Source organism: Cavia porcellus, unplaced genomic scaffold (assembly GCF_034190915.1).
Source record: "Cavia porcellus strain 051 isolate PalLab524CR breed Dunkin Hartley unplaced genomic scaffold, mCavPor4.1 scaffold_3, whole genome shotgun sequence".
In the NCBI taxonomy this organism is placed as follows: Eukaryota; Metazoa; Chordata; class Mammalia; order Rodentia; family Caviidae; genus Cavia; species Cavia porcellus.
In genome coordinates, this window is record NW_026947486.1 from 49,176,839 (window position 1) to 49,202,496 (window position 25,658).

The following is a 25,658-nucleotide window of genomic DNA, read 5'->3' on the forward strand; positions in this document are numbered from 1 at the left end:
AAGGATGTATGTGTTGTGGTTACCTTTTGTCACCTGATGCGTATCTCTATTTGTGGCATGATCTAGCAAAATGCACAAGAGTTGGAGACAGATGCAGAGACAAAGAAGATATGAGGTTCTATGAGGTTACTGTACAAGGGTACAAGTTTTAAAAAAGAGGTCTTCTGTGGACTGTTGGTTGTAGTAATTTAAATCATGTTTGCTTGATCTGGTGAATGTTTTCCTAGAAACCTGTCTTATTCCCTGTTCTTAGAGCGCCATCTACTGATAGATAGTGAGATATCATCTGTTAAAGTACAAGTTCTTCAACTGAACGCTCTATGTGCCACTTTTGCAAGAAAATTTTTGGAATTTCGGGGTTTTATTGAGTAAAACTATTGCTGTCCCCCCAGAGCAGGATTTCACCTTTTATAATTCACTAATAGGTATCCACCCAGTACAGTATCCCAGTTCTGGACTCTGTCCAAAAGATAAGTTGTGGTCATATAGGGAGACCAAGTCATATCATGTAATATCAGCACTCGGGAGTCTGACCAAAGAAGATCACTGCCTTTGAAGCTAGTATTGCTACTTAGTGAGTTCAAGGTGAGCCTGTATTACACTGAGACCCTGCTTCAAAACAAAAAGCTCAAAATAAACTGGAATCATCTCACACACAAGGTCTGATACTTCTGGTCCCCAAGTAGGCCAGCTCTACTAGGGGATGTCTAACATGAGAGCTGGACAGGGTTATAGATCTAGAGCAGTACTGACAAACCTATGGCATGCATTCCACAGAGGGCTGTCTGTATCATTCAATGCTCTCAAAATTTCCCAATCATTGGCAGGAGGCCCTTCCTTTGTCTGGAGGTTTGTGGATATCTCTGCAAGCAGGGAGGGATCACAGGCTCCTGAGGCACTGCGGTCTGTGGTGAGTACCCTAACCCGGCTGCGATCCAAGAGCTGTGGATCTACCAAGGGGCAGGTGGGCGCACAGTGTCCCTGAGGCCCAGCTTGTCTGGAACCGCGGAGTTCTGAACAAGCAGAGAAGGGCCATTGGTTCTGCAGGCCCAATGGCCTGGGGTAGAGTGGTGCCAGAGTCTCAGTAGCTGCAAACATAGAAGGGGATGTTCAACAGATCCTGAGGAGGCTTTCAAATAACACTTGAAACACAGAAATATAGGAAAATGACAAAACGAAAGACCAAATTACAACCTCAAACCTCCAGCCCATCTCAGGAAACCCTAGGAGAAGTGTATTTAGAAGAAAATATATCCCATCCTCCTCATATATTAGACACAATAGCTACTGAAGTTGACAAGCAACTCCAGGAAGCTTTAAAGAAATTCAAACTCGAAATAATTTCCCAGATAAAAGAAGAAATGATAAAAGAAATGAAAGAGATTCTAAATATATCTAAAGAAAACACAGATAAAAAATTGGAGGAATTAAACAAAAAGATAGAATCCCTAGACGAGCAATATAAGAAACAAACAGAATACATAATGCAGATGCACAGAGATATACAGGAAATAAAAAACTCCACTGAAAGTTGTAAAAACCGCCTTAATGAAAGTGAAGATAGAATTTCAGACCTTGAAGACAGGATTGCAGCAAGTGAACAGGAAAGGAAAGATCTTTTAAAAATAACAAGGAATCAGGAAACAACAATTCAACAACTGCAAGATGATGCAAAGAAGAATAACATAAGAATGATAGGGATTAATGAAAAAGAAGGAGACAACATAAAGGATATCAAGAGGATATTTAGAGAAGCAATAGCTGAAAACTTCCCAAGCATGAGATCAGAAACTGACATCAGGATCAGTGAAGCATATAGAACTCCAAATAGTCATAACCAAAATAAAACTACACCCAGACATATAATAATCACCATCCCAGAAATCCAACACAAGAATAGATTATTAAAAGCTGTCAGAGAGAAAAGACAGATCACTTATAAAGGAAAACCTATCAGAATCACAGCAGACTTCTCATCACAAACAATAAAGTCAAGAAGAGCATGGAGTGAAGTATTCCAGATCCTAAAGCAAAATGATTTCCAACCTAGACTGATATATCCTGCAAAACTATCATTTAAAATAGATGGTGAAATACGATACTTCCATGACAAAGAACAGCTGAAGAACTTCATGAACACCAAACCAACCCTGCAAAAAATATTGAAAGACAGTTTAGATACACAAAGGAAAAAAACACTAAGCAAAGCAAATAATTAAACAGAACCGAAAGATAAAGATGCAACAGCAGAGAGATAAGAATCCTACAATTAAACAACATTTAACAGTAATAACCATTAATGTAAATGGTCTCAATGCACCAATCAAAAGAAACAGACTAGCAGAATGGATCAAGAAACAAAATCCAACCATATGCTGTTTACAGGAAACCCATCTAACCCAGAAGGATACTCACAGACTGAAAGTCAAAGGATGGAAAACAATTCTTCATGCAGCAGGAATCCAAAAAAAGGCAGGAGTAGCCATTCTGTTTGCAGACAACGTGAACTTTAAACCAACAATGACCATAAAGGACAAAGAAGGTCACTACATACTCGTAAGGGGAAAACTCCAAGAGGAAGAGATAACTATCTTAAATATATACGCACCAAACTCCAGAGCGCCCAGTTATATAAAACAATTATTAACAGAAATGAAAACTCAAATTATCAGTAACACAATTGTAACGGGAGACCTTAATACGCCATTGACACCAAGGGACAGATCGACCAGACAGAAAATGAGTAAAGAAATAACAGAACTGAATCATACCTGTGAACAAATGGGTTTGATAGACATATACAGAATGTTCCACCCAACAACATCAGAATACACATTCTTCTCAGCAGTACATGGATCATTTTCTAAAATAGACCATATATTAGCTCATAGAACATATTTAAACAAGTGCAAAAGAGCTGAAATCATCCCTTGCATGTTATCGGATCACAGCGCTCTGAAATTAGAAATTAATGATAAAAGATACTGCAAAAATCCCACAAACACATGGAAACTGAATAACACACTCTTGAGTAATCAGTGGGTCACAGAAGAAATTAAAGAAGAAATCAAACAATACCTAAAAGAAAATGAAAATGCAGATACAACTTACCGGAATCTGTGGGATACAATGAAAGCCGTTCTGAGAGGAAAATTTATTGCCCTGAGTTCCCACATCAGGAAAACAGAACGAATACAAATAAATAACTTGATGCTACACCTCAAACAGCTAGAAAAGGAAGAGCAAGTCAAGCCCAAAGCCAAAAGAAGAGAGGAAATTATAAAAATCAGAGCAGAAATCAATGCAATAGAGACTAAGAAAACAATCCAAAGGATCAACAAATCAAAGAGTTGGTTCTTTGAAAGAATAAATAAAATCGATAAGCCCCTAGCCAACCTTATTAAAAAAAGGGAAGAAAAAGCTCAAATTCATGCAATAAGAAATGAAAAAGGAGAAGTCACTACAGACCCAATAGAAATACAGAAGATCATCAACACCTATTTTGAAAACCTCTACTCTCAAAAGTTTGATAACACAGAAGAAATAGACAGTTTCTTAGAAGCATATGAAGTGCCAAAGCTAGATCAAGAGGATGTAAAACTGTTGAATAACCCAATCTCGGATACTGAAATTGAAAATGTAATTAAGTCCTTACCCACCAAGAAGAGCCCAGGCCCAGATGGATTCACTGCAGAATTCTACAAGAAATACAAAGAAGACCTAATGCCGACACTCCTCAAACTATTCAATGAAATTGAAAGGGAAGCAATCCTGCCTAAGTCATTCCTGGAAGCAAATATCACTCTAGTACCAAAACCTGAGAAAGACCCAACTAAAAAAGAGAACTATAGACCGATCTCCCTAATGAACACAGATGCAAAAATCCTCAATAAAATATTGGCAAATAGGATCCAGCAAATCATCAAGAAGATTATACACCATGACCAAGTGGGATTCATCCCAGGAATGCAAGGATGGTTCAATATACGCAAATCAATAAATGTAATTCACCATATCAATAAAGCCAAAAATAAGAATCACATGATCATTTCTATAGATGCAGAAAAAGCCTTCGATAAGGTCCAACATTTATTCATGATAAAAACTCTACAGAAAATTGGAATAGATGGTCTTTACCTCAATATAATAAAGGCCATTTATGACAAACCAACAGCCAGCATCATACTAAATGGCCAAAAATTGAAAGCCTTTACTTTAAAATCAGGCACAAGACAAGGATGTCCTTTATCACCACTCCTATTTAATATAGTACTGGAAGTACTAGCCAGAGCAATTAGGCAAGAAAGAGAAATAAAAGGGGTAAAGATAGGAAAAGAAGAAGTTAAGTTGTCATTGTTTGCAGATGACATGATACTCTACATAGAAGACCCCCTAAGCTCCATTGAAAGACTCTTAGATACAATAAATAAATTCAGGAATGTGGCTGGATACAAAATCAATACTCAGAAATCAATAGCATTCCTATACACAAACAACAAAACCACAGAGAGGGAAATAAGGGAAACTGGACTATTCACATTAGCAAGCAAAAAAATGAAATATTTAGGAATTACTCTTACGAAAGAAGTGAAAGACTTATACAGTGAAAACTATATTACACTGAAAAAGGAAATTGAAGATGATCTCAGAAAATGGAAAGACATCCCTTGCTCATGGATAGGAAGAACAAACATTGTGAAGATGGCCATTCTCCCAAAACTCTTATACAGATTCAATGCAATCCCAATAGAAATACCATCAACATACCTTATAGATCTAGAGAAATCACTCCTAAATTTCATCTGGAACCAGAAGAGACCTAGAATCGCAAAAGCAATTCTAAGCAGCAAAGACAAAGCAGGAGGCATCACAATCCCTGACTTGAAATTATACTACAAAGCAACAGTAGTAAAATCAACATGGTATTGGAATCAAAACAGAGCTGAAGATCAATGGAATAGATTAGAAGATACAACCACAACTACAAACACACTCAACCACCTTATCTTCGATAAAGGAGCCAAGCAGGTTCACTGGAAGAACGACAGTCTCTTTAATAAATGGTGCTGGAAAAACTGGCTCTCCATTTGCCAAAAACTAAAGCTAGACCCATGTCTATCACCATGTACTAAATTAAAATCTAAATGGGTCAAAGATCTGAATATTAAAACAGAAACGCTAAATCTATTGGAAGACAAATTGGGTAGAAACCTTGGAGACATAGGAGTAGGTAGAGAATTCATGAATAGGAATCAAACTGCACGGGAAATACTTCCCAGAATCAATAACTGGGACCACTTCTTATTAAAAAGTTTTTGCATGTCAAAAGAAATCTCCAGCATAGTGAAAAGAAAACCCACAAACTGGGAAAAGATTTTAGTGAACTCTCTCTCAGACAAGGGACTCTTGTCTAAAACATATAAAGAATTAAAAAAACTCAGACCTTCAAAATTCAAAGATCCAATCCAAAAATGGGCATCTGAGATGAATACGCACTTCTCAGATGAAGAAATGCAAATGGCAAATAAATACATGAAAAAATGCTCATCATCATTGGTCATTAGAGAAATGCAAATTAAAACCACACTGAGATACCATCTCACTCCTGAAAGAATGGCCAGGATCAAGAAAACCAACAACAACAAATGCTGGAGAGGCTGTGGGGAAAAAGGAACTCTCCTGCACTGTTGGTGGGAGTGTAGACTGGTACAGCCTTTGTGGAGATCTGTCTGGAGGTTTCTCAAAAAGTTGGGATTGGAAATCCCATTTATTCCAGCTATTCCACTTCTAGGCATATTCCCAGAAGAACTGAAAGCATCATACCACAGGGATATATGTGCACCTATGTTTATAGCAGCACAATTTGTAATCGCCAGATCTTGGAAACAACCCAAGTGTCCATCAACTGAGGAATGGATAAAAAAGTTGTGGTATTTCTATACAATGGAGTATTATTCAGCTATAAAGAAGGATCGCATTGAGATATTTATCAATAAATGGGCGCAGCTTGAGACCATACTCATAAGTGAAATAAATCAATCTCGCATGTATGAATACCGAATAGTTTCCCTAATGTAAGTAATGATTCAAATATATAAAAATATGTGATAATCATGATTCCCCATTATGTGGCCTTGAAGCCTTATAAAATTTTCACTTATTAATTAGAAAGGCTTTACTCTGGGCTTTTTGATATGGAAATATTTGAAGCTATAGTATATGAAGTTTTATCCAAATATTTTAAGGAAAAAGACAGACACTATGGTAACTACTATTCTTTAAAAAAAAATTATTTAGCTATTTCTTATGTTTATTTTAATTAAGGGAAAAACTTAAAAAATTAGGATATATAGTAGTAACTCTTTTTGATCTCCTATTAACTTGTTTTGAAGTCCTGTAATACTCCCAAGATCTTGTTTTGACTGATTAGACTCTGTTCCATTCTGTGCGATAGTATCAAGTTTGAGGGTATAGGCAACTAATTTGAAGGCAATAAGATTCACAAAGATGCCCATTCTGGTTTGACTATTGTCTCCTTTGGAAGTCCTGTAATGTTCACAATGCCTAAGTTTTATTGGTCTTGTTCTCCACTGTTTTGTCCGGCTTTATAATATCTAATGAGATGGACAATTCCTTTTAAGGAAACAAGAGACAATGTTGATAACCATTGTTGATGACCTTGTACTCTGTTCTACATCATGTGCTATGTCTATCCTTGGTTTGGACTTACAGCTTTGTTTTGCCATATTTGACTTTATTCTCTCCCCCCCAAGACAGTAATGAGAACTGAGGAGTAATAAAATCCAAAATGTATAAATTTTGTTATAAAAAAGAGAGGGAGGGGAAAAAAAAAGAGCTCTAACGGATATAACAAGTGTGTTTAGGGATGTTAAATAGCTGACTATATTAATGTTTTTGGATCATTGAACACAGCTGTTTGCAGTCTCTCCGTTTGAATGTCTACTTTGTATTCTTTGATACTGTGATTTGAGCAACTATTTCCAAGATGATATTATGTAATCTATTAACAGGTGATTTCTTACTGTTATGTTTTTTTTTTGTAGTTATGTATTATGTGTAACCTTACACTGCTTTGTTTTGTTTTGTGTTTTTCTCTTTTTCCTCTTAAATAAAAAAAAAAAAAAAAAAAAAATTTCCCAATCATTGAGCTAGAGGGTGTCCTGTAAGATTCCCAATTGGAAATTGACCCATGGGAAGGGTCAATAAAGCCTCTATGACTAAATTCCACAACTTCAGCTCTATCAGGTCATGTCCTGGGGCTGAAAGTCTCAAAAGCTATGAGGAGATGCCCGGTAATGTCCCCATTAATGGATTAGGATTTACTCAAGGACCTGTTAGTACCCACAACACAATTTTCATTTCTTTTGTTCAGATGAACCCTCACTCACTGGGAGCAATTCATACCAAGGATTCCCCAAAATTTATCTTATATTCTCGTGTAATAAAAATGGCCTATGTGTCTATTTAGGGGAAAAGTGATGCGGCTCCACTTTGCCGCATCAAAATTTCAATTATACACTTATTGTAAGAAACAGAGAAAATGGCAAGTGGTGCCTCACATTCAAGCCTTCATGGCTCTGTTCTACAGTCTTGATCTTTGATCTTTTCCTAGAACTAATCCTCTCTCAGAAGCTAACGCTGCTGAATTCTCCCTCTTGTAAGCTCCTCTTCCCCATGCACTATATCTCAACAGCCTACTCAGTCAGCACCCACAGGAGGTAAAGGCCACCTCCTGACGCTAACGCATACCAGGCCTGAGTGAGCCTACAAATAAGGCCATTGATTCAGCGAACTCAAAATATAAAGCCACCAACGCACTACACCTTAGAAAAGTGGCAGGGGCCAAGGGTATCATCTTAGTGCACATTCTTTATTCAGTTACGGGTATTAAGCAAAGCAAGGGAAAAATGTGTAGGTACTCTGAAGATTCTGAAAAGTTTCCTGATGGCTGCAATACCCTTTTGATCTGAGCTGATAAGCTTTTCAGTTTATTCTGGTTGCCTACTACGCAGCAGTAGGAAGAAAAATGACTATAAAATTTATAAAGTTGGCTAATGATGAAGCCTTCACAGCTTCACCCAGTGATAATCAGCCAAATGCTGCATTATTTATATCCTAAGAGGGTTTGAGTGCAATTATAATAGGTGGATAAGGAAGCCAAATAAAAATTATATAACTAGAACATTTTAGTGGATTGTGTTAAGGGATGCACAAACCTGTGAACTACAATAAACTCAGCTAAGGCTCTGATGAAAATTCAATAGCATTTCAACTCTTACTTTAAGAAGCATTGTGTAAATACACTAACTTGGACACAGAGTATAGGGAAGGTCACATTATTCTATGACAAACCTATAATACTTAACTCTAGAAATTAAGAGAAAGCTCAAGAAACTCCAACATGGGATACATGCATGTAAAATTCAATTGGTCAATGTGGCTTATTCAATCTTTAATAATCATGATTAAGTAAAGGACAAACAAGGGATGAATAAGGAAAAGAGACCAGCCAAAGTTATGCTTGTCCTCGTAGATAAGGCTCAGCAAAAAGCCAAGAGCACTAAGGGAAACCAAATAGTCAAGAGTGATAGAAGCAAATCAGAGTACTTCAAGTGGAAGTGAGAGGCACACTGGGAAAAGGAATGCCATATAAAGCTACCAAATCTTTATCAGAATATAAAAGAATATAAAAGAAACTTGGGATTGGAGAAGGTACTACTTTTGTTCCCAGAGAGGGATGAGGTCATCCAACACCACTGTAGCCAGGGAAGAATACTCCAACAGTGAATGATAGTGCTTTAGGCATGCTGAGTGGCTCCCGAGTATATTTGAACCACCTCACAGAAACTCTAGATAACTCTAGAAATAGTGGCAAGACAAACTGCATTTCTGAGATACTGAAGTATCTAATTCAATTCTAATTTCTTATTGGGGTAGGCTTTCATCCGATTCCAAAGCTGTTGTGGGACTTGAAGGTATTTAGTGCCACTCTGAACTGCTAGCTGAAAAACCTCCTTTTCCAAGATACCCTTACAGTGACACCAGAATACCCCACACCAGTAACTGAAAGAGATATAGTCTTCCTACTGAAGGTGACTCTAATATTCAAAACTCTGGAAACCTTAGTTGCTAAGGACTCAGCCAGCTAACTGTGATGTCACTGCATAGAGTGATCCCCAAGCATGGTATGACAGTACCTCAGGGAAGGCTGTGAAAACCATTTCAGTAGTCACTTATTTAAAGGACCCTATCTATACTATCATGGAAGCCAGTATTACAGTAAGACAGAAGCTATGCCAGGGATAAAGCCCATGACTGATCAATTTTGGGCTATAGGGTTGCTGGTGCCATGGGGGTCCCCATGTGAGGCATCCATTTTACCAATTGTTACGTCTCTGGGAGAAGATCATATAAGGTCTCAGAGTTATCAGTGGGGCAGTAGTACCTATTTATTTATTAGTAGCAGACCTGTACACCCTTTTATCACACATTTTAGAAGGCATGAAGTGATTGTCTTTCCTTTGCTGCAAAGATGCCTTTTTTTAAACTCCTGTGGATACTAACTCCCAAAATTTGTTTGCCTTAAAATGGAACGGCATTTATAAAATGCTTCTCATCATTCCTCTGTCATTAAGGTACACGAAAGAGACAGCTGGAGTCAACCTTACAAGGTAAAACCCAAGTCATCAAGACACAGAAGAAGAACAAGAAGGAGAAGGAGAAGGAGAAGGAGAAGGAGAAGGAGAAGGAGAAGGAGAAGGAGAAGCAGAAGCAGAAGCAGAAGCAGAAGCAGAAGCAGAAGCAGAAGCAGAAGCAGAAGCAGAAGCAGAAGAAGAAGAAGAAGAAGAAGAAGAAGAAGAAGAAGAAGAAGAAGAAGAAGAAGAAAAGAGACCACATATACATCTGTGAAACAATGGATGACCTCCAGGTTCTTTTCAGAAAATATCAACCAACCTGTTGAGTCAGAGAAGTGAAATATTTTTTCCCTCTAAGTAAGCTGTGTAGCTAGTATTACTACATTCTTGTTTGCCACACTTGAGATCCTTCTTCCAAATTATAATGTGATCTCATCTGCTTTTCTGTTTCTCTTGGGATTCTCCTGAATGATTCAAAAACTGCCTCGTAGAGACATTAAATAGTGATTACTTATGCAAAATCTAAAAACTAATTACATCTTCTTCTATCATCAACAGCTACCTAAAAATTTGATAGACAGCCTAGATCAGGGGTGGCAAACCATGCCAGAATGGGCTGTTTGTATCATTGGAAGTTCCAAAAGATTTGCTATCAGTGGCCTAGATGAACTTGTCCAGAATGTTACCTTCATGAAGCTGATAAAACACATTCATTATTAGTGCTGGCCATAAATATTAAAGGACAGATCTCATAAATGCTGTAACAGACAGGTTGTATTTGTCTCTAAAAGCATGTAGTTACTATGACAGTCAGTTTGAAACAGTGAGATACAGTACAAAATCTTGTCTGCAAGGAACTGCCTGAGTCATGGATGTCTTGGCCAAATATCAGGAACTGGTGGTCTTAGTTACTGTCCTAAACATGGATTTTATGAAGTATTCTTTTTTTTAAATTTTATTTAAAAGGAAAAAAGAGAAAAAAAAACAAAACAAAACAAAGCAGTGTAAGGGTACAAGTAATACAGCACTACAAAAAAAAGTAAGAAATCACCAGTTAATAGATTACACATTATCATCTTAGAGATAGTTGTTCAAGTCACAGTATCAAAGCATACAAAGCGGACATTCAAACGGTGAGACTGCAAACAGTTGTGTCCAACGATCCCACCAAAAACATTAATATGGTCATCTATTTAACACCCCTAAACACCCTTGCAGTTGTATCATTTAGAGCACTTTTTTTCCTCTCTTTTTTACAACAAAATTTACACATTTTGGGTTTTATTACTCCTTAGATTTAATACTTTTCTGGAAAAGAATAAAGTCAAATATGGCAAAACAAAGCTGTTAGTCAAAACCAAGGATAGACATAGCACATGAGGTAAAAACAGTACAAGGTTATCAACAATGGTTACCATAATGCCTCTTGCTTCCTTAAAAAGAATTGTCTATCTCATTAGGTATTATAAAAGTTGAACAAAACAGTAGAGAACAAGACCAATAAAACCTAAACCTTGTTCATATGACAGGACTTCCAAAGAAGATAATAGTCAAACCAGAATGGGCATCATAGTGAATCTTATTGCCTTCAAAGTAGTTGCCTATACCCTCAAAATTGATACTATCATACAAAACAGAACAGTGGGAGTATTACAGGACTTCAAATCAAGTTAATAGGAAATCAAAAAAGTTACTATAATATATCCTGCTAATTTTTTTGATGTTTCCCCTTAATTAAAAAGAATCATAAAAATAACTAAATATTTTTTAGTGAATAAGGGAGAGATTGAGATAAAAGAGAACATAACAACATAACAATACAAGTCAAAGCATGACAGTTTCAGCAGCCTAGTGCTTCACCACCAAATAACCTGACTTAATAGTAGTTACCATAGTATTCTTTCCTTTAAATATTTGAATATAACTTCATATACTATAGCTTCAAACACATCAAGTCAGTGTAAAACCATTCGAGTGGATGAAAGCATTGTAGGGTATTTAGAACCAGCTAACAGAAAACGAAAAATGGTTTATATATTATATCTTTGCCTATAATAATTTTTGTTTATACTGTCACATATAAAATCCAACAAGATACATCATGATAAAACCAATGGAGACAGAAGAGCCATAGTTTGGTGGGGCTTCAAAACAAGATGATAGTAAATCAACACTAGCTATTATGACGGCTTATTTTCTTCAAAATAGCTGTTCATTTCATCACAGGCAATAATATCAAGCAGCCCAGAATAAAGCCATTCCAATTAATAAGTGAAAACTTTATAAGGCTTCAAGGCCACATAATGGGGACTCATGACTACAACATACTTTTATATATTGGAATCATTACATTAGGGAAACTATTCAGTATTCACACATGTGAGATTGATTTATTTCACTTATGAGTATGGTCTCAAGCTGCGCCCATTTATTGATCAATATCTCAATGTGACCCTTCTTTATAACTGAATAATACCCCATTGTATAAAAATACCACAAATTTTTATCCATTCCTCAGTTGATGGAAACTTGGGTTGTTTCCAAGATCTGGCAATTAGAAATTAAGCTGCTATAAACAGAGGTGCACATATATCATTGTGGTATGATGCTTTCAGTTCTTGTGGGAATATGCCTAGAAGTGGAATAGCTGGAACAAATGGGACTTCTAATCCCAGCTTTTTGAGAAATCTCCAGACTGACCTCCACAAAGTTTGTACCAGTCTACACTCCCACAAACAGTGTAGGAGAGTTCGTTTTTCCCAACAACCTCTCCAGCATTAGTTGTTGTTGGTTTCTTGATCCTGGCCATTCTTTCAGGAGTGAGATGGAATCTCAGTGTGGTTTTAATTTGCATTTCTCTAATGACCAATGATGATGAACATTTTTTCATGTATTTATTTGCCATTTGTATTTCTTCATCTGAGAAGTGCATATTCATCTCATATGCCCATTTTTGGACTGGATCATTGAATTTTGGGGATCTGAGTTATTTTTAATTCTTTATATGTTTTAGACAAAAGTCCCTTGTCTGAGGGGGAGTTCATTAAGTTCTTTTCCCAGTTTGTGGGTTTTCTTTTCACTATGCTGGAGATTTCTTTTGACATGCAGAAACTTTTTAATAAGAGGTGGTCCCAGTTATTGACTCTGGGAAGTATTTCCCCTGCGGCTTGAGTCCTGTTCATGAATTCTCTACCTACCCCTATGTCTTCAACGTTTCTACCCAATTTGTCTTCCAATAGATTTAGTATTTCTGTTTTAATATTCAGATCTTGGATTCATTTAGATTTTCATTTAGTGCATTGTGATAGCTGTGGGTCTAGCTTTAGTTTTCAACAAATGCAGAGCTAGGTTTTCCAACATCATTTATTAAAGAGACTGTCGTTCTTCCAGTGAACCTGCTTGGCACCTTTATCAAAGATAAGGTGGTTGAGTGTGTTTTTAGTTGTGGTTGCATCTTCTAATCTATTCCATTGATCTTAGGCTCTGTTTTGATTCCAGTACCATGTTGATTTTACTACTGTTGCTTTGTAGCATAACTTCAAGTCAGGGATTGTGATGCCTCCCGCCTTGCCTTTGATGTTTAGAATTCCCTTTACGATTCTAGGTCTCTTCTGGTTCCAGATGAATTTTAGGAGTGATTTATTTAGATTTATAAGGTATGTTGATATTATTTTTATTGGGATCGCATTGAATCTGTATAAAAGTTTTGGGAGAATGGCCATTTTCACAATGTTTGTTCTTCCTATCCATGAGCAAGAGATGTCTTTCCATTTTCTGAGATCATATTCCATTTCATTTTTCAGTGTATTATAATTTTCCATGTATAGGTCTTTCACTTCTTTTGTAAGAGTAATTCCTAAATATTTCATTTTTTTGCTTACATTTGTGAAGAATTTAGTTTCTGTTATTTCCCTCTCTGTGATTTTGTTGTTAGTGTATAGGAATACTGTTGATTTCTGAGTATTGATTTTGTATCTAGCTACATTACTGAATTTATTTATTATATCTGAGAGTCGTTCAATGGACTTTAGGGTGTCTTCTATGTAGAGTATCATGTCATCTGCAAACAATAATAATGTAACTTCTTCTTTTCCTATCTTTACCCCTTTTATTTCTCTCTTGTGTCTAATTGCTCTGGCTAGTACTTCCAGTACTATATTAAATAGGAGTGGTGATAAAGGACATCCTTGTCTTGTTCCTGATTTTAAAGTAAAGGCTTTCAATTTTTGGCCATTTAGTATGGTGTTGGCTGTTGGTTTGTCATAAATGGACTTTATTATATTGTGGTAAAGACGATTTATTCAAATTTTCTGTAAAGTTCTTGTCATGAATGAATGTTGGACCTTATCGAAGGCTTTTTCTGCATCTATAGAAATGATCATGTGATTCTTACTTTTGGCTTTATTGATATGGTGCATTACATTTGTTGATTTATGGATGTTGAACCATTCCTCTATTCCTGGAATGAATCCCACTTGGTCATGGTGCATAATGTTCTCAATGAGTTGCTGCATCCTATTTGCCAATATTTTATTGAAGATTTTTGCATCTGTGTTCATTAGGGAGATTCGTCTATAGTTCTCTTTTTTAGTTGGGTCTTTCTCAGGTTTTGGTACTAGAGTAATATTTGCTTCCAGGAATGACTTAGGAAGGATTGCTTCCCTTTCAATTTCATTGAATAGTTTGAGAAGCGTCAGCATTAAGTCTTCTTTGTATTTCTAGTAGAATTCTGCAGTGAATCTATGTGGGCCTGGGCTCTTCTTTGTAGATAAGGACTTGATTACATTTTCAGTTTCATTAATAGAAATTGGGTTATTCAGGAGTTTTACATCCTCTTGATCTAGCTTTGGTACTTCATATGTTTCTAGGAATCTGTCTATTTCTTATGTGTTATCAAACCTTTGACAGTAGAAATTTTTGAAATATGTGTTGATGATCTTCTGTATTTCTGTAGAGTCTGTAATGATTTCACCTTTTTCATTTCTTATTGCATGAATTTGAGCTTTTTTCCCTTTTTAAAATATAGTTGGCTAGGGGCTTATCGATTTTATTTATTCTTTCAAAGAACCAACTCTTTTTTTCGTTGATTCTTTGGATTGTTTTCTTGGTCTCTATTGCATTGATTTCTGCTCTCATTTTTATAATTTCTTCCCTTCTTTTGGCTTTGGGCTTGACTTACTCTTATTTTTCTAGCTATTTGAGGTGTAGCATCAGGTTATTTATTTGTGTTTGCTCTGTTTTCCTGATGTGGGAACTCAGTGAAATAAATTTTCCTCTGAGGATGGCTTTCATTGCATCCGACAGATTTCAGTAAGTTGGATCTGTGTTTTCATTTTCTTGTAGATATTCTTTAATTTCTTCTTTAATTTCCTCTGTGACCCACTAATTACTCGATAGTGTGTTATTCATTTTCCATGTGTTTGTGGGATTTTTGCAGTATCTCTTATCATTAATTTCTAATTTCAAAGCACTATGATCTGATAACATGCAAGGGATGATTTCAACTCTTTTGCATTTGTTTAAATATGTTCTGTGAGCTAATATATGGTCTATTTTAGAGAATAACCCATGTACTGCTGAGAAGAATGTGTATTCTGATGAAGTTTGGTGGAACATTCTGTATATGTCTATCAAGTCCAATTGTTCAGAGGTGTAATTCAGTTCTGTTATTTCTTTGCTTATTTTCTGTCTGGCTAATCTGTCCCTTGGTGTCAGTGTTGTGTTAAGGTCTCCTGTTACAATTGTTTTACTGATAATTTGAGTTTTCATTTCTGTTAATAGTTGTTTTATATAACTGGGTGCTCTGGAGTTTGGTGCATATATATTCAAGATAGTTTTCTCTTCCTCTTGGAGTTTTCCCCTAACGAGTATGTAATGACCTTCTTTGTCATTTATGATGGTTTAACGTTTACATTGTCTGCAAACAGAATGGCTTCTCCTGCTTTTTTTTTTTTTTTTTTTTTTTTTTTTTTTTTTGATTCCTGTTGTGTGAAGTATTGTTTTCCATCCTTTGACTTTCAGTTTGTGAGTATCCTTCTGGGTTAGATGAATTTCCTGTAAACAGCATATGGTTGGATTTTGTTTCCTGAGCAATTCTGCTAGTCTGTTTCTTTTGATTGGTGCATTAAGACCATTTACATTAATGGTTATAACTGTTATATGCTGGTTTATTGTTGAGATGTTATCTCCCCCTCTGTTCCATCTTTATCTTTCTGTTCTGTTTAATTATCTGCTCTCTTACTGCTTTTTTCCTTTGTGTATCTCAACTGTCTTTCAATAATTTTGCAGGGTTGTTTTAGTGTTCATGATGTTCATCAGCTGTTCTTTGTCATGGAAGTATCATATTTCACCATCAATTTTGAATGATAGTTTTGTAGGGTACATCATTGTAGGTTGGAAATCATTTTGCTTTTGGATCTGGAATACTTCACTCCATGCTCTTCTTGACTTTATTGTTTGTGCTGAGAAGTCTGCTGTGATTCTGATAGGTTTTCCTTTATAAGTGATCTGCCTTTCCTCTCTGACAGCTTTTAATAATCTATTCTTGTGTTGGATTTCTGGGATGTGATTATTATATGTCTGGGTGTAGTTTTATTTTGGTTATGACTATTTGGAGTTCTATAGGCTTCACTGAACCTGATGTCAGTTTCTGATCTCATGCTTGGGAAATTTTCAGCTATTAGTTCTCTGAATATCCTCTTGACATCCTTTATGTTGTCTCCTTCTTTTTCATTAATCCCTATCAATCTTATGTTGTGTTTCTTTGCATCATCTTGCAGTTGTTGAATTGTTGTTTCCTGATTCCTTGTTAGTTTTAAAAGATCTTTCCTTTCCTGTTCACTAGCTGCAATCCTGTCTTCCAAGGTCTGAAATTCTATCTTCACTTTCTTTGAGGCAGTTTTTATAGCTTTCAGTGGAGTTTTTTAATTTCCTGTATGTCTCTGTGCACCTGCTTTATATATTCTGTTTGTTTTTTATATTGCTCACCTAGGGATTCTATCTTTTTGTTTAGTTCCTCCAATTTTTTTAACTGTGTCTTCTTTATTCAGAATCTTTTTCATTTCTTTTATCATTTCTTCTTTTACCTGGGAGATTATTTCGAGTTTGAATTCCTTTAAAGTTTCCTGGATTTGTTTATTTCAGTAGCTATTATGTCCGATATTTGAGGTGTATGGCATATACTTTTTCTTCTATATACATCGCTCCTAGGGTTTCTTGAGATGGGCTGGAGGTTTGAGGTTGTAATTTGGTCTTTCGTTTTGTCGTTGTCCTATATTTCTGTGTTTCAAGTGTTATTTGAAAGCTTCCTCAGAGTCTGTTGGAAATCCACTTCTATGTTCGCAGCTCCTGGTACTCTGGCACCCCGCTTCCCCAGGCCGCTGGGACTCTGGAACCAGTAACCATCTTCTGCCTGTTTAGAACTCCATAGTTCCAGAGAAGCTGGGCTCCAAGAACACTGTGTGCCAGCCTGCTTGCTCAAAACTCCACAGTTCTCTGAGTGAAGCTGGAATGGGGAGGCAGATGTTGGTGCCTGGTGCCCACTTAGCCACTTCAGTGCGCCCAGAAGGCTCAAGGATCCCGAACAGTCAGGGCTTGGGGCAGAGTGCACTGGGCACTTACCGCAGGCCACAGGGCCTCTGGAACTGGTGATGCTTGCCTGCTTGGTCTTTATGAAGTATTCTTATAACTCTACTATTTAGCTTTTACATACTTAACCTCTAAGTCAAATCTATTTCCTCTTGTTTGATAGCCACTAAACTACTGGTGATGGCACAAGTCCAAGATCTAAACAAACTTCCACATTCACAGCTCATTGAGAAATCCTCAAAGGAGAAGCTCAGCTACTTTGAACTCTTACATGAGATAAGGCAAGAGTTCCTTGGTCCCCACATAGGTAGGGCCAGTGCCCCTACTCAGCAGGGAGGAGCCATGGAGAATGGAGTCTAATCCTTCAGCATTTCTCAGAGATTTTGGGGGACCAGGTATCTCAGAGAAAAACAGTATAGTATAGGTAAGGTCCTCAGAGACCATTTCCCTAGACTCTCTTGAGCTAGGCAAAACCCCAAGACCAATCCTTCTTCCGTTATTGGTAATTTAAACAGATTGAACATTGGAATATACATACATGTGGAAAGCCCCAGATGCAGGATAAACGAGAATTCTGTTAATCATTCCTATCTATCTTACCTAGAAACCCATCTATCTATTTATCTATCTTATCTAGAAACTCTGTATATCTTACCTAGAAACCTAGCCCTTGAAAGACACCTGTGCTGGGAGCTCTTCTTTAAAGAAAAATTTCAAAAGCCTGATTTAACTGGTTGTATGTGCTTTTTTACTTCCTTGTCATCCTTTCACCAATTTTAATGTTCGTGCCACATTTTATTCAGCACAGATATAGCCTGCGCACTATTTCACAAGATCTTCAATAATGTAGCTGCTATCCTTTCCCCATTGGCTGTGCACCTGCAACTCTTTGCTTGCTATACATGACAGCCCGGAATCAATCTGTTAGATCCATTCCATGGTATCAGGACACTTTCAAGATTACAAATCAAGTGTGTATCAGATTATCTAAACCCAACTGGTCAGGTGATGGTTCATTTTTCTGTCTTTTCTAAAAAGAAAACAACATTACCTTCTATGTGAAAAGTCTTTATTCAGTAATATCTATTAATGCATGATTTTCATTTTGTGAAATTAGAGATTAATACTATTTAACTGAAGGAACAATCCATAAAGGTACAGCTAACTGCTATACAATCAAGAAAATAAAATCTTCAAGAATCTGACAGATATACATTTTTCTGTATATACTTCAGAATCATAAATGGAGCTAGATACAATGTTAACTGCATAAGCAGAAATAATATATTCAGATAATCAGGACTCTCACTTTAGCAACCAATTTTAATGTTTTATAAGAAGAGCAGGCATATAAGAAAAGGGAATTAAAGTGGCAGCATCCTGAAATTTGTGGCATGGAAATGATACTTGGAACTATATATAATGTTCCAAGTCATAATTTCATTAACTTAGCTGATAAGTAGATATTAAAATACCTACATCTTTTAAAGTGATAATATTGAGGTGTTACCCATAGCACATCAGAATTTCAATTTCTTCTGAAGGATCTCGTTTACTTTTGTCAATGATCTAAGATATAGACAAAGATCAAAATTTTATATTTTTGTCCAAAAATTAAATATTTTTTCAATTTGATACACTTTTAAACAAATACTTAAAAATTCAAGAAGAATCTTTAGCTCATTATTTTAACAAGTTTCCAATATCTGGAAGTAGGAAAAATATGTTTAAATGGGAAGGGAACAAGAGAAGGGAAAAGAGAAGGCAAAGAAGGGAAAAAGAATTTTTAAAAAAAGAATGAAAAGGAAAATGGGGGAAAAAAAGCTTTTGTAAACGGGAGAGGAACAAAAGTTGACAGGAGAGAAGTGGAATGGGGAAAAAAGAACAATTAAGTTATATTATGTACAGGTAAAAATTCCTTATGAGAAATGTGATCATTATGTATTGCAAACATGTATTAATAAATGTATATTTTCAATATCATGATCTTAACAAAAAATAAATGAAACACTCTCCTTAGTATCATATTCAGTTTATTTAAGAACCCACTGAGTGACACTATTTCAAACATGAGTACAATTCCAAAAGTTATTCAATTTTACCATACACTATTACATTACAATAAAGCTCTTCAAAAGTAAAAGATTCATGAAATATCCTTTTCTTCCACAACAAAACTTTATGAAAAAATCCATCAGGATAATAAAAGTCTCAAAGTTCATTCCTATCATCTTTACTTTCTTCACTTGATGTGAGAAAATGATCATTGAGTGGCAATTTAAATTATATACATCAAAGATTTTATGTTCAAAGACAATACCTTTACTGCAAATTTCATGTTGGTAGATGTATGGATGCATTGCTTACAAACAGAGTAAGAACCAACACCAATATCCTTTTTCAATTCATATACTTCACCAAATTGTGCAGCATTTCAATTGACCTGCTTTTTAAAAGACAAAGTTTTAAAGAGAATGAGGTATTTTCATATTTTGTCTTTGGTCTTAAATATAGACTCATGGTAAATAGTTTAAAAATCAAGAATAACTATCCTCATGAAGATTTGCCACTACATACAAAGTCCTTATGCAGAATTTAAACTAACTCTAAACAAATTATAGGTTTTGTACGTTTGCAAATTAGCATGATAAATTCACAGGCTTAGAAATCATATTGACATTTTGTCAAAGCAAGCCATGTGAAGATAATTAAATATTAGTACTAACTTTTCCAGCAAAACATACAAGAACTCCTTTAACTCAGTAAAAAAAAAAAAAAAAACACTCATAAAAAACTACTGAAAGTTTATTATCAATAAATGAAAAAATTATCCTCAACCTGATAGATCCTCTAACTGAATAACATAATTAAGTAGATTTACCTGAAAAATTTGCAAAACATTTGACTAGCAATTTTTGTTTGCTCGATTAACTGCTACATTCTCATTGTTTAGTATGAAGTAGGCATTCACTGTTTGTTTTAAAATGTATGAAATAGAAATCAATAAAAGTAAATCAACTGTCATGGGTCCTGGAGGTTCTGAACTACACACAGCCAGGAATAAGGCCCTGGCACTGCACTCCAGGGGTGCATTCTATCTAGCTTCACAGAGGATCCAAATTCTGCCCAGCCCAGAAACTTAGCAAACACATCTCGGTAAGCCCTGACCAGCTTCACTGATCACAGAGGTACCAAGCCCAGCTCAGCCCAGAGAAATAGAGCCACCCATCAGAGATGATAATGGATCTTGGAGAATTGGAGCTCTGTCTGTCACAGCCCAGCTTCATAGTTCAGTGGTGTAGCCTAGCTAGTCACTCTATAGGTCCCAGAGGTTCTGAACTTTGCCCAGACAGGAGCAAGGTCCTGGAACTCTACACTGGGAACCCATTCGGGCTACCTGCATGCTCCAGAGGCTCTGAACTCCTTCCAGCCAGAGGCAAAATATAGGCTGTGCCATACTCAGGGTTTTGCTCTGCCTAGCTACTTGGGTCCTGGATGTTTTGAACTCCACACAACCAGGCACTAGGCCATGGTGAAACTCTGAGGATGCATCCCTACTACCTACCTGGGTGCCAGAGGTTCTCAACTCCACTCAACCGGTTGTAGACCACTACAACATATTCCTGGAGTGTGTCCCTGCCAGAAGCAAGAAGATCCAACATCTGCTTAGCCCAAGATCCCAGAACAACCCAGCACAGTACATCAGGGGAACACTTGGCCAGCCTCACAGGACACAGAGCACAAGGATCTGGTGCCACAGATCAGCAGTGTGCCCCAGCTAGCTATGGAGATATTGGGGGATTAAAACTCTCCCCAGTGCAGCACTTCAGTGCAATCCATAAGAAGTATGCCTGACCAGTCAAATGGATCTCAGAGGAAAATGACAAAACTAAAGAGCAAGAGGCAGTCTCAGTCCTCCAGCCCACTGAGAAGAAATCCAAGGGACACTGAAATGGAAGACATCAAATATTGCACAACTGAACTTGATGAAATTATAGCAAATAAACTCCATGAAATTAAAGAGGAAATCAGCTCAGAAATAACATCTCAGGAAAAAATGAAATGACAAACATTATGAAAGAAATGTTGTACATATCTAAGGAAGATCTAGATTTAAAAAATAGTAGAACAAAGCAAAATGATGAAATCTTTGAATGAAAAATGTAAAACACAATTAGAATGCATTAAACAGATTCAAATGGATATTGCAAAATTAAAAAATTCTATTGAAAGCTGGCAAAGCCACTTAAATGAAGCTGAAGATAGACTCAGATCTTAGAGATATGATGGAAAATTATAACCACAAAGGAAAAAATCCTTTAAAACTAACAAGGAACCAGGAAACAATTCAATAGCTGCAAGATGATGCAAAGAGAAACAATATAAGACTTATAGATGTCAACGAAAAAGCAGGAGTCAAAACAAGCAACCTGCAAAGACTTTTTGAAGTAATAATAACAGAAAATTTTCCAAACATGGGAAGGGAATCTGATATGCAGATAAGTGAATCATATAGAACCCCAATTAAACATAACAAAAATAAATCTTCACCCAGACATACAATGATTAGGATATCAGAAACTCAGCACAACAACAGAATACTAACATTGTCACAGAAAAGAAACAGATCACCTATGAAGAAACTCTAGCAGAACAGCAGCAGACTTCTCAACACAAACCTTCAAGTCAAGAAGAGCTTGGAGTGAAGTATTTCAGATAACCAAATAAAACAAGTTTCAACCAAGATTGATGTATCCTACAAAATTATCTTTGAAAGTAGATGGAGAGGAGCCAAAGATTTAGCTCAGTGGCATAAGTGTCTGCCTGATCATGAGTTCGATCCCTGGTACCAAAAAAAAAAAAAAAAAAAAAGGAGAAGTAAGATACTTTCAGCATAAAGAACAACAAAAGAAGCTCATGAACACAAATCAACATTACAAAGACTACTTGGGGTCACTCTACAGAAAGACAAAGATAACTGCAATCCCAAGAACAACAGCAAAGGAAATCAATAAGCAGGGCAAAAAATTAAACAGAAAATGGAGATAACCAAAAACAGAAGATAATATGATAGTGATAAATCAGTACTTATAAGTTATATCAATCAAATTAAGTAATCTCAATGCACAAATAAAAAGAAACAGACTGCCAGAGTGGATTAAGAAACAAAATCCAACAACATGCTGTATACAAGAAACACATTTAACTCATAAGGAAATTAACAGACTTAAAGTCAAAGGATGGAAAACAGGAATAAATGCAACTCAAATCCAGAAAAAAACAAGGGTAACTGTTTTGTTTGCAGACAATGTGTACTTCAACCAAGAATGATCCAAAGAGATAAAGAAAGTCACTACATTCTTGTTAAGGAGAAAATTCAAGAGGAAGAGATAACAGTCATGAATATATATGCACCAAATATGGGAACATAGAGCTATTTAAGTCAAATTTTAATAGACTTGAAAAACCAAATAATAATAATACAGTTATAACAGGGGGCCTTAACACCACATTCTCACAAAAAGACAGATCAAACAAGCAAAAAATCAACAAAGAAATAACAGAACTAAATCAAACTTATGAAAAAAATTTACCTAGTAGCTGGGTACAGTGTTTTATGCAGCAACATCAGAATAAACATTCTTCTAAAGTGTACATGGGTCATTCTCTAAAATAGATCATATATTAACTCAAAGAACATGCTTAAGTAAATGCAAAGGAATTGAAAAATTCCATGCACACTATCTGACCATAATGCAAGAAAATTAGAAATTAAAAACAGAAACAACATAAGAATCCAATAAAATACGGATACTAAATGACACTCTATCCTCAACAACCAATGGGTCACAGAAGAAACTAAAGAAAAATTAAACTACATATAGAATGGAATGAAAAAGCAAATACAAGGGCTGGGGATTTAGCTCAGTGGCATAAGCACCTGCCTTGCAAGCAAGCAGTAGTGAGTTCGATCCCTGGTACCAATAAAAAGGAAAAAGACAAAAAAAAAAAAAAAAAAAAAAAAGAAAGAAAGAAAAAGCAAATACAAATTAGCAGAACCTATGAGACACAATGAAAGCAGTCTTCAAAGGGAATTGTATAGCACTAAACTCCTACATTAGGAAAATGGAAAGAACAATAATAATCAACTTAACACTACACCTCAAACTTATAGAAAAAGAAGAGTAAGTCAAGTCCAAAGCCCAAAGAAAGCAGGAAAATATGAATGATCAGAGCAGAAAGTAATGCACGTGAAACTAAGAAAACAATGCAATGAATTAACAAATCAACAAGTTGATTCTTTGAAAGAATAAATAAAATTGATTAATCCCTAGCCCACCTTACCAAAAAGAGGAAAGAAAAAAAACTCAAATACATGCAATAAAAAGTGAAAAGGGGGAAATCACTACAGACTGCAGAACTAAAGAAGACCATCAAAACCTACTTCAAAAACCTTTACTCACATAGGTTCAATAACACATAAGAAATGGAGAAATTCCTAGAAACACATGAATTTCGAAAGCTGAATCAAGAAGATGTAGAATTGCTGAATGAACCAACTTCAGTTAATAAAATACAAATGTAATTCAAATGCTAACAACAAAGAAAAGTCAAGTTCCTGACAGATTTACTGTAGAAAGACAAAGATGTCCATTATCACCACATAGTTCTGGAAGCATTAGCCAGAGCAATTAGACAAGAAAGAGAAATAAAAGGAATAAGGATATGAAAAGAAGGAGTTAAATTATCATTATTTGCAGATGACATGATACTCTACATAGAAGACACCCCAAACTCCATCGAAAGACTCCTAAACATAAGAATTAATTCAGTATTGTAGCTGGATAGAAAGTTAACATTCAAAAATCAATAGCATGCCTGTACACAAACAACAGGTTCACTGAGAGAGAAATAAGACAAACTACACCATTTATTATAACATGTAAAAAACCGAAATACTTAGGAGTCAATCTAACAAAGGAAATAAAAATGTATACAGTGAAAATTGCATCACTTTGAAAAACGAAATTGAAGAGGATTTCAGAAAATGGAAAGACATGCCCTGTTAATGGAAAGGAGGAGCAAACATTAAGAAAAAAGGTCATTTCTTCAAAATTGTTACATAGTTTGAATGCAATTCCAATCAAAATAACACTAGCATACCTAACAGATCTAGAAAAATTGTGGCTAAAATTCATCTGGAACCAGAAGAGACCTAGAACAGAAAAGGCAATTCTGGGCAACAAAGGAAGCCAGGAGGCATCATGGTCCATAACCTGAAATTATATTACAAAGCTACTGTTACAAAATCAGCATGGTATTGGAATAAAGACAAACTGAAGATCAATGGAGTACATTAGAACATACAGCAACAATTACAAACATACTCAGCCTTCTCATATTTGACAAATGGACCAAACACATTCAGTGTAAGGACAATAACCTCTTTAATAAGTGGTGCTGCCAAAACTGGCTCTTCATATGTCAAAAACTAAAACTAGATCCATGTCTATTACCATGCATTAAACAAAACTGCAAGTGGATCAAAATATTACAACAGACATACTAAATCTACTGGAAGACAAAATAAGTAGAAATCTTAATAACATAGCAGTAGGCAGAGAGTTCACAAACAAGACTTAAACATGGGAAACACTTCCCATAAACAACAACTGGGATCTCGTCTTATGGAAAATTTTTTTCCATGTCAAAAGAAATGTCCAGCATAGTGAAAAGAAAACCCACAAACTGGGAAAATACCTATTATCTAGAACTTATAAAGAATTTTTAACAAATCAGGTCCCCAAAATTCAAGGACTCAGTACAAAAATGGGCAAATGAAATGAGTACACAATTCTCAGATGAAGAAATACAAAAGACAAATACATGGAAAAAATGTTCAACATCAATGATCATTCAGGAAATACAAATTAAAATAACAGTGAGATTCCATCTCACTCCAGAAAGAATGGCCAAGTTCAAGAAACAACCAACAACAAATGGTGGAGTGAATGTTAGGAGAAAGGAACCTTTCTCCACTGTTGGTGGAGTGTAGACTCATGCAACTAGTGTGGAAATCAGTATGGAGCTTCTTCAAAAAGCCATGATTAGAGATTCCATTTGATCCAGCTATCTTGCTACTGGGATTTTTCTCAGAAGAATTAAAAATATTATATCACAGTGATATATGTGCACCCATGTGTATACCAGCACAATTTGTAATAGCCAAATCGTGGAAATAACCCAAGTGCTCATCAATTAAGGAATCAATAAAAAAGATGTGATATTTTTATACTCAGCTATAGAAAAGATTGCATACAGACTTTTATGAATAAATGAATGAGCGTTGAGACCACATTCAAAAGTGAAATAAATCAAACTCACATGTGTAAATACCATACTGTCTCCCTAGTA

General features: G+C 35.8%; 1 protein-coding gene across 1 annotated transcript in view; it reads right to left on the minus strand.

Annotated features, from left to right (window-relative positions):
- Positions 1-25,658, minus strand: part of Rps6ka6 (ribosomal protein S6 kinase A6) — a 324,661-nt gene that overhangs the window by 77,546 nt on the left and 221,457 nt on the right. Inside the window, 2 exon segments of the mRNA XM_063245567.1 lie at positions 18,723-18,812; positions 19,564-19,686. Of these exon segments, the coding sequence (XP_063101637.1) occupies positions 18,723-18,812; positions 19,564-19,686 (213 nt within the window).